Source organism: Trichechus manatus, unplaced genomic scaffold (genome assembly GCF_000243295.1).
Source record: "Trichechus manatus latirostris isolate Lorelei unplaced genomic scaffold, TriManLat1.0 scaffold00090, whole genome shotgun sequence".
NCBI lineage: Eukaryota > Metazoa > Chordata > Mammalia > Sirenia > Trichechidae > Trichechus > Trichechus manatus.
The window spans coordinates 2128321-2139047 of NW_004444026.1; the positions used below are offsets into that span (position 1 = coordinate 2128321).

A 10727-nucleotide genomic window follows, 5' to 3' on the forward strand; every position below is an offset into this window, starting at 1 on the left:
GATTGTAATGCTGATTTCATGGGTGTATGCTATGTCGGGAGTCCCTGGGTGGTGGAAACAGTGAAGTGCTCAACCAGTAGCTGAAAGGTTGGTGGTTCTAACTCACCCAGAGGCTCCTAGGAAGACAAGCTCTGCACACATGAGGTTGCCATGAGTCAGAATCGACTTGACAACTTAACAACAACATACAAATGTCAGACCTTACCAAATTATCCACTTTAAATATGTGCAGTTATTGAATCAAAACTAAAATGAGATACCATCTCACCCCAACAAAGCTAGCATTAATGCAAAAAACACAAAAAAATAAATGTTGGAGAGGTTGTGGAAAGACTGGAACACTTATACACTGCTGGTGGGAATGTAAAATGGTACAACCACTTTGGAAATCGATTTGGCGCTTCCTTAGAAAGCTAGAAGTACCATACGATCCAGCAATCCCACTTCTTGGAATATATCCTAGAGAAATAAGACCTGTCATACAAATAGATATATGCACACCCATGTTCACTGCAGCACTGTTCACAATAGCAAAAAGATGGAAACAATGTAGGTGTCCATCAACGGACGGATGGATAAACAAATCATGGCATATTCACACAATGGAATACTACGCAACGATAAAGAACAATGATGAATCTGTAAAACATCTCATAACATGGATGCAGCTGGAAAGCATTATGCTGAGTGAAATTAGTCAGTCACAAAAGGACAAATACTGTACGAGACCACTATTATCAGAACTCAAGAAAAGGTTTAAACACAGAAGAAAACATTCTTTGATAGTTATGAGAGTGGGGAGTGGGGGAGAGGGGAATTTACTAACTAGGTAGTAAACAAGGATTATCTTAGGTGAAGAGAAGGACAACACACAATACAGAGAAAGTCAGCAAAACTGGACTAAACCAAAAGCTAACAAGTTTCCCGAACATAACCAAACACTTTGAGGGACAGACTAGCAGGGGTGGTGGTCTGGGGACCATGATTTCGGGGGACATCTAGGTCAACTGGGATAGCAAAGTTTGTTAAGAAACTGTTCTTCACTCCACTTTGGTAAGTGGCATCTGGGGTCTCAGAGGCTAGCGAGCAGCCACCTAAGATGCATCAATTGGTCCCAACCCACCTGGAGCAAAGAAGAATGAAGAACACCAAAGACACATGGAAAATTAGCCCAAGAGACAAAAGGGCCATATAAACCAGAGACTCCATCAGCCCAAGACCAGAAGAACTAGATGGTGCCCAGCTACCACCAGTGACCGCCCTGACACGGAGCACAACCGAGAGTCCCAGACAGAGCAGCAGAACAGTAAGGTGCAAAACTCAAATTCTAGTAAAAAGACCAGACTTAATGGTCTGACTGAGACTGGAGGAACCCCAGAAGACATGGCCCCCGGACTCTGTCAACCAAGAACTAAAACCATTCCCAAAGCCAACTCTTCAAAGATTACACTGGACTATAATACATAAAATAATAATTGTGAAGAGTGTGTTTCTTAGTTCAAGTAGACACATGAGACTAAATGGGCAGCTCCTGTCTGGAGGAGAGATGAGAAGACAGAAAGGGATAACAGCTGGTTGAATGGACACAGGAAATCCAGGATGGAAAGGGGAGTGTGCTGTCACATTATAGGGATAGCAACTAGGGTCACATAAAAATGTGTGTATAAATTTTTGTATGAGAAACTAAGTCGAGTTGTAAACTTTCACTCAAAGCACACACAAAAAAAGTGGTTATTGTATGTCAATTATATCTTAATAAACCCACTGCTGTTGAGTTGATTCCAACTCATAGCGACCCTACAGGACAGAGAACTGCCCCCGTGGGGTTCCCAAAGGGCGGTTGGTGGACTGAACTGCTGACCTTTTGGTTAGCAGCCAAGCCCTTAACCACTGCGCCACCAGGGCTCCTATATCTTCAAAAAACTATTTAAAAATGCATTAAAATAAGGGAAATTTTAAAAAATAGAAGGCAGGATCAGACGGTGGTGTCAAAAAGTTGTATTAGCCAGGCACCACGAGAAAAGAGTAAGGTGGGGTTTCTTTGGCTGCCTTGGGAACGGATACCGAGAAAACTGAGGGTGCCAGTTGCCATGGAGAGAGCTGCTTGACGTGGGGTCACCTGAAAGGCTGTGGGCTGGGGTGTTGGATAAAAACCCTTGGGTACATGAGAAAAGGGCTGAAGGAGAGATGCTTGAGGTTGAATCCCAGGCAGGTTCTTCATCCTCCCTTCCTTTCTCCTTGTTAGGGGCCAAATGGATCTCCAGTAGCCTGGTTTTCATTTCTAAATTTGTGTGAGCCATTTGTTTTGTAGAGTGGGGTAGTGTCCACGTGTAATCTGAGACGTCCAATCCAGAGTGAAAATAACCCCTTACAATCAGTGATCAGAAAATACCTCGCCACAATCAACAGGGTACTGATCCAACGGCGAAATCTCGAGTCTCACATCCGCTCACCCTCTGGTCGCCTCCAGCCCTCACAATTCTCCCTTGCTCCGCCCCGCCTCGCCTTTTCCTTCCGGAAAAACTCCTCCGGGCTGGGCGGGAGGCGGAGTCGGCCCTGGGCCCCGCCCCCCGCGCCGCAGCGCGCAGCCTCGGCATTGTCACTTTACGGCCGGAGCGTTGGGTGGGTCATAGATTTGATGTAGGAGGCCGACTTGTGGGGCGGGGGAAAGAGGCTTTTTGCGGCAGGACGTAAGTGACGGGAAAAGCAGCACGACAGCGGCTGGAGGGCAGAGGAGGCGGGTTCGTGTTTCCCGGGCCGAACCCGGCTGTGGGGGGCGCGGGGCCTGGGCAGGGGCGGTAGCAAAAGACCTGTTGTGACAGCATGGGTGAGGGGAAGTGGGACGGGGGAGGCCTTGGGCTGCTTTGGACTGTGGGTGGGTCAGAGGGCCTGGCGGGCCGGAGTCCCGGGTCCAGGCCAAGGATCTGACCCGTGGTTGGTGTCCCTCCGAACCCGTAGCGCGGCCCATCCTGTCCTCGCCATGAGGCCGCAGCAGGCGCCGGTGTCCGGGAAGGTCTTCATTCAGCGAGACTACAGCAGCGGCACACGCTGCCAGTTCCAGACCAAGTTCCCCGCGGAGCTGGAGAACCGGGTATGCAGCTGGCTCCCTGCACCTGCCCTGGTGCGAGGTGGGGAGACACCCCATGAACGGGAGAGGGTCTGGGCCGACACCCGGCCGGCTAAGTGTCTCGCGGCCTTGGGGAGGGGGTAGCAAACAAAGAGCCGTAACTAGAAGTGTGTGAGAGGGCCACTAAGCAAAACCTGGTTTTGCAGGAGGAAGGATAAGGATAAGCCACCTGGTGTGCTGACCTCACAGACGCTATCTATGATGCTCTGTGCGGAGTCGGTACCCAGTAGTCTCCTTTCCCTGCCCGCCCTCACCCCGGGTTATTGAGAACAGTGATGGGGAGCTAATTCCTAAGGTTCCAGGCCTTCTCACTCAGCAGGTTATAAACTGTCCTCCTACCTTGCCACGCAAGAGAAGCCATTCTCGTAAGTGGTGTTGGTGCTACTATGCAGGTCGCACGGCTACGCAGAGAGGGTTTGTTTATTAAGTGCTATGGAGGACAATGTACACAGGCCTCCTTGGGACCTGAAAACATAGGGCATTTGAGGGGCTGGGCAGGAAAGTATCTCAGAACATGGCTTTAAACTACTCATTCCCTGTTACCATGACTGGGAGCCACCAGCATTGGTTTGTATATCAAAACTGTCTTCAGAATAGGTCTTTTGGGCAACCTTGCATACAGAAATTGAAGAATGGGGTTTGTTTCACCTTTCTTCAGACTTGGCTTTAAAAAAAAACTACTGTATCTTATTGTAAAGGTACAGTGAGTGGGGTGTGTGTGTTTTCTTGTGCCCACATGTGTGCATCCACCCAAAGAGAAATTCTTTTGGTCTTGAGCCATGTTACCTTAAATTGTTTCCTGTTGAGAGATCAATTACTAGTTAGGTGGGAGCAGGTTTTGTGGCTCTGATATTTTACTCAGACTGCGAGGTGTTTAGTCATGCCACGGGTGTGGAATTAAGAAATGCTGGTCATGGAGTAAGTGGGTGTAGATGAGTCCGTACTAGAGAAATGTGTAGCAGTCATTTTTAGTCCTCTTATAGCCAGGTGGGTTGTTCTACCTGATTGCCAAAGTTGCAAAAATCAACAACCACCATAATATTCCTCTTTCCTTCAGCTTGGTTTATAACTGTGGGCAGGTTAGTGGCCCAAGTATTTTTTTTACCTTTAAATTAAAGGTCAAACATGCTTTATAAAGATGTTTTTTAGATTAGCGAGTTTGTGAAACATCATGTAAATATTGGCAGTTGGTTGTCAAGATGTTATGCTTGCATATGCACATCCGTGTTCATTGCAGCATTATTCTCAATAGCAAAAGATGGAAACAACCCAAGTGCCCATCAGTGGATGAATGGATAAACAAACTGGTACATAAACACAATGGAATACTACACAATGTTAAAGAATAATGACGAACCCATGAAACATTTCACAACATGGATGAATTTGGAGAACATTATGCTGAGTGAAATAAGTCACTCATAAAAGGACAAATATTGTATGAGACCACTATTATATAAAAAAATGAGAAGGTTTACACACAGACACAGACACACACACACACAGACACACACACGCACAGACACACACACAGACACACACACACACACCATTCTTTGATGGTTACCAGTGATGGGAGGGGGAGGGAGGGGAAATTATTAACTAGATAGAAACCACATGTTAATATTGGTGAAGGGAAAAGCAATACACAACAAGGGAGAAGTCAGCACAGCATGACCAAGGCAGAGGAAGACACTGAGAGGAACACAAGAATAAAGGGCAACTACGGTAATTACTATAACATAGACAATCCTCTGACAATAGTATTAACACACAGTAATTTATGAATGGATACATGAGTAGATAGGTATGCTAAAGAGGTATGGGAGGGTGTAAGGGAGCACACCCACCCATGCAGATATAGGTTTGGTTGTGGATGTTTCTACATACATAATTATAGGTGCTGCATGTATATTAATATAGACAATAGAGCACACAAGGGGCACATTTATGGAAACTTTTTAGACGTAACCAAACACCTCGTGGGACTAAGTTTCTAGGCTCAAAGGTGAAGGACCATAGACTTGGAGGACATCTCCGTCAATTGGCACAACATAGTTCATAAAGACAATGTTCTGCATCCTACTTTGGTGAGTAACATCTGAAAGTCTGAAAAGCTTGTGAGTGGCCAACTAAGATACAGCTATTATCTCTTCCCATCTGGGGCAAACGAGAGTGAAGAAACCCAAAGACTCAAGGGAGCTATTAGTCCAAAGGACTAATGGGACCACTCTGACTGGGATCACAACAGAGGATCCTGAACAGAGACCAGGAACCCCCGAGAAGATGGCCCTAAGACACCCTTCTGACCTGGAACAGAAGCCATTCCTGGAGACCACCTTTCAGCCGAACAGTAGATAGGCCCATAAGAGTAACACCGGAGAGAAACATGTTCCTTAGAACAATCAATTATATGAGATCAAAAGGACAACATTTTCCCAAAAGCAAAGATGAGAAGGCAGGAAGGGGTAAAAAATCCAGATGAAAGGAAACAGGGAACCCAGGACGGAAATGGGGAGAGTGCTGACACATTGGGGGGAATGCAGCCAATGTCATGGAACACTTTATGTGTAAATTATCGAATGGAAAACTAATTTGCTGTGTAAACTTTCACCTAAAGCCCAATAAAAAATTAGGGGGAAGAAAAAAAGATGTTATGCCTGACAATAATGAAAAAAACCCTTTGCTGTCGAGTTGATTCCGACTCAGCGACCCTATAGAACAGAGTAGAACTGCCTCATAGGGTTTCCAAGGAGCGGCTGGTAGATTCAAACTGCCAACCGTTTGGTTAGCAGCTGTAGCTCTTAACCGCGACACCACCAGGGCTGACAATAGGTGGACATTTCCACAGTGGTTTAAACAGGTAGAAATCGAGTAAGTTGCCTGTTGGCTATAGCTACTGGATGCTGTTTCTAAAATAATTTAACATCACAGTTAACATGTTTTACATGTCAGGACACACGAAACGGATCGAATGTTTTATTTTTAATCTAATACAACTATGACTTACACAATTTTGTATTTTCAGATCAGAATGTAAACTTTTTTCACCACAGTTATTTGGATTTTCCAAGATTTCTTTGTTTATAGGTTTTAACGTCAAACTTCCAAGTCATAGTTTAGCTGAATATATGTGTGCAGAATCAGACATTAGCCTTCCACTTTCTGTGTGTGGTAGAACTTTCATTTTATAGTCTGAGTAAAGCAATATGATGTAGTTAGTCCTCTGCTGATTCTTACAGGAAATCGAAGTTTTTAAATTCTGGAGTCCTTTTAGTTCTTTGATTTCATATAGCCCAGAACTATATGAAATGTATTGTTCAGTTGTGCCTTTTTTTTTTTTTTTTAATGTTTGGTTTAAAACACTAGCTTCTACTTTAAACAGCCTTGGAAAACTTTGATTTTTTTTTTCCTGTGTTGAGATTAAATTTAAATTACAGGTTTTATTTTTTCTTGCTCTGTGTGATGGAAAATTGAAAGATTTCTTTGTTTTGCTACTACTTACCCTAGAAATTTTACTGATTGCTCCGCCACTGGGGCTGGTTTTCCTTTTGTGAGAATATCACACTTGGCAACTTAATATAGGAAAAAACTAATACACAAATGTTTCGTATTACTTTTCAGCATTTAAAAAAAAACCACATTTATGCCCTTTAATTTGGGAGTGAGGACAAGTTCTGTCTGTTGATGACTTGACTTTGTTTACTTTCCCCACTGCCTGTTAGAATGTAGTACTTTGATGCTTGTGTGCTTTGTTGCCACAACAGTTCTTTAAAGGAAGCTTTTACTCTCATTTTAGCCAAAACACAGACATCTTAAGAGTCCCTAGGGTGAATGGTGCACACAGTTACACGCTTAACTGCTAGCTGAAAAGTTGGTAGTTCAGTGCCACCCAGAAGTTCCTCAGAAGATAGGGCTGGTGATCTGCTTCCAAAGGGTCACAACCTTGAAAACCCTATGCAGCAGTTCCACTGCACACATGGAGTTGCTATGAGTCAGAATGGACTCAACAGCAACTAACAACATAGACATCTTAGGCACCCTCAGTCAGGGCAGAAGAGAAACAAGCGAATTATGATTGAGGCATTTCCTTATTCTTCTACATACCTTTAAAAACAGGCCTGTACATCTGTCTGTAGAGATTACCTTTTAACTTGTCACTGTGATCACTTAAAGCTTCAGTACCTTGCTTTCTACCACATAGTTCAACAAGTACCAAAAATTAGGGGAAAATGAGCCTGATTCCTATTTCCATTCTGACTTTCAATGTTTATTAGCCCAAATTTGTATTTGGCCCCCACCTTAGGCTGTTGTTTTTTGTTTTGTTTTTCTCCTGAGTTTTTCTATACAAAGAAAGATTTATAAAAGAGAGACTTCATATATAAACAGTTACTATTTTTAGGAATAAAAGAGGCATTGTGTGAGAGAAGGCCCAGAGTGACAACAGCTAAGTTATGGTTTGTTACCAAGAATGATAGTTCCTGGATGAAATATTCTACTAATGGGCTTTGAAAGTCCTGGGATAAGGTATTGAAATTTGAAATCTACAGAGTGCTGATGGGAGAAGCAAGTAAAGTAATGTTGGAAGAAGAAAGTAAAAGCAGATGATTAGCGTGGAAAATGAGTGACAATAGTATTAATGTTAATGTAAGGTGATGGTGTCATTGAATAGAAAGAGATAATAGTAAGGATTTGGTGTGAAGAGCTATGAGGTAGTTTGGGATTTTGCCTTGTTCAGTGTGAGCTTTCAGTAACAAAACAGTTATTTTAAAAGAGAGGACGTCCAAAAACAATTTAGACAACACACTGCCAACACAAATGTACCAACAGAAATTTTAAAACGATTTTTTCATACAGAATAAAACTGATCCTTGAAGGAAACATAGAATGCGTGAAGAAATGAAGAGCACCTGATAGAATGCATATGTGGAAAATAAAATGAATATTCACTGTATAAAACAATAATAAAATATCTTGTTTGTTTACCAAAAAGGGGGGGGGGAGATTGAGTAAACAGAATACAAACTTGTGCCTTTTGATTCTTCTGCTTAAAATGTTCTTCCTTTTTTGCCTAGCAAATTCCAGTGTTTAGGTGCTCAGTTTAGGGTTATCTACTCTCATTAGATAAAGGGAACTTCTGCCTCCTTTTGTGTCGTTGCTATACTTTATGTATGCTTCTGTTCTAACACTCTGTCAGTTGATTTATTGCATTGCTGTGTTTACATATCTGTTCTGCTCACATGACTAAACTTCTTGAGGACTGAGAAAGTGTCTTATTCATCTTTCTCTAAGGCCTGTCATAGAATCTGGGCGTTTGGTAGCGTGCTCAGTAAATGTAAATATAAGTGAATGAAAAGGTAGATGGGTTGTATAATTTTATTAAGTTACTTGAAAGTCAGTATAAAAAATTAAAATTAATTGCCATGGAGTTGATTCCAACCTATGGCGACCCCATGTGTGTTAGAGTAGAACTGTGCTCCATAAGGTTTTCAGTGGCAGATTTTTTAGAAGTAGATTACCAGGCCTTTCTTTTGAGGCATCTGTGGGTAGACTCTAACCTCCAACCTTTCAGGTAGCAGGTGTTAACTGTTTGTACCACCCAGGTACTCCAGACTCAGTTGCCATCAAGTCAACTCCAACTTGATGGCAACCATACCGTATTGAGCCTTGAAGATACCCAGTGTCTACAAGAGGGATAAAATTCAACAAACCCCAAGAAGTTTCAGCAACATAGGTCCAGATTTAGTCACTTAAAAAATTATTTGCTTTTAGATAAAAATGGAGTCCTTAAGTGGTGCAAAGGTTAAGCGCTCTACTACTACCTGAAGGGTTGGCAATTCGAACCCACCCGGTGGCATCTCAGAAGACAGGCTTGGCAGTCTGCTTCCAAAAGGTCACAGCCTTGAAAACCTTATGGAGCACAGTTCTACTCTGACATGCATGAGGTTGCCATAAGTCTCAATCAACTCCATGGCAACTAACAACAACAATTATATATGACTATTGACGAAACAGCAAAATAAGTAATAGCAACCTTTAGTGAGTTGCTGGGTTTTTTTCCTAAAACTTATTTTTAAATTCTTTCTTCCTTTACAGATTGATAGACAACAGTTTGAAGAAACAGTTCGAACTCTAAATAACCTTTATGCAGAAGCAGAGAAGCTTGGGGGCCAATCATATCTTGAAGGATGTTTGGCTTGTTTAACAGCATACACCATCTTTTTATGCATGGAAACTCATTATGAAAAGGTGAGGCTATGTTTGTTTTCATAAAATCATAAAAACCCATTACCCATTGCCATCGAGTCAATTCTGACTCACAGTGACCCTCGGTTTATTGCATGTTTATGTTTACGTGATAACAATTGCCATAGAATTTATAGGGACATTTATAATAAAATTCCGTTTTTGTTCCTGATGTCGAGTGCACATAGGAAAGAGTCTTGAGCCTTTCAAAACAGATCAAAATTGGTTTGTCAGTTCAGAGTTGACATATCACAATGTTCAAATTGGCCTACTCTTAAGAAGAATGTAGGAAATCTATATGTTCTCATTCTACCCGGCTTTCTGAGAATCCTTTTACTTTATTTCCCCAAATTTCCATCTTTAGGCTTATTCATCCACCTGAGTTCTTCTCTTTCCAACTGCCTCCTAGACCCACAGTTGCTATCTCCTTAACTCAGAATATCCAAAGTCAGACCTTATACCTCTGACTGAAATATCTACCATTTTCCCGTTTATTACCTTTTCATGATTTCCTCTACCACTATCCTAGTTTATGTCCTTACTACTTCTCTCCTAGACTATTGAAAAGGTTCCCAGTGTGGTACAAATGGTTAAGTGCTCAACTGCTAGCCAAAAGGTTAGTGGTTCAAACTCACTGAGAGACCCTTCGGAAGACAGGGCTGGCAGTCTGCTTCTGAAAGGTCACAGGCTTGAAAACCCTGTGGAGCGATTCTGTTTTGCACACATGGGGTCACCATGAGTTGGAGTCAACTTGACAGCAGCCAGCAACAGACTATTGAAATGATCTTCTGACTAGTTCTTCCGTTCTTTTGCCTTTCCAATCTGTCTGCTGCTATCTTCCTAAAATACAGCCTTACTTACCCCACCCCACCACTCTTGCCAATTCAGAGACCTTCCCTGGCTTCCTGTTCATTGCTGCTAAGTAAAGTTCAAGCCCTCCTCAAGCAGACCTCTAGCTTACCTTTTCAGCTCTACCTTCCACCTTTTCCTTCACTTTATCTTTCAGTCAAACTAGAGGACAGACTGGTCACCAAACGTAGCCTCCATGGTTTCCTCCGTTAGAATGTCGTTCTTCCCGTGTTCAAATCCCACCGTTCCGTGTGTCCCACTTCCATTTAACTTCACCGGATTCTTCTAAACAAAATGTGTTCTCACCTCTGTACCTCTGTGTCCCCACGACATCTTTGTATCTGTTTAATGGCACTTGTCACTCTCGACTTTGGAATGTAGCCATTTACATTCTTGTCTTACTTGCCCTTCAAGTCTGTATTTTTCTTGAGCTCAAGGACAATGCCATAACCATGTTTCCATTCCTTTTAATGCCTGACAACATGCTTTTGGTATAGAAGGTGCT

General features: G+C 42.6%; 1 protein-coding gene across 4 annotated transcripts in view; it reads left to right on the forward strand.

The window, feature by feature from the left end:
- The first annotated feature begins 2685 nt into the window (after positions 1–2685).
- GOLGA7 (golgin A7) overlaps positions 2686–10727 on the forward strand; it is a 19736-nt gene continuing 11694 nt past the window's right edge. For 2 of the 4 annotated variants that reach the window (XM_004382074.2, XM_023736637.1), the window contains exons 1-3: positions 2686–2741; positions 2959–3091; positions 9224–9376. In XM_004382074.2, coding sequence (XP_004382131.1) covers positions 2981–3091; positions 9224–9376 — 264 coding nt within the window. In that variant the 5' untranslated portion in view covers positions 2686–2741; positions 2959–2980. Of the gene's footprint in view, positions 2742–2809; positions 3092–9223; positions 9377–10727 lie in introns of those variants that run through there. The other 2 variants (XM_023736639.1, XM_023736638.1) reach the window with 2 other exon arrangements.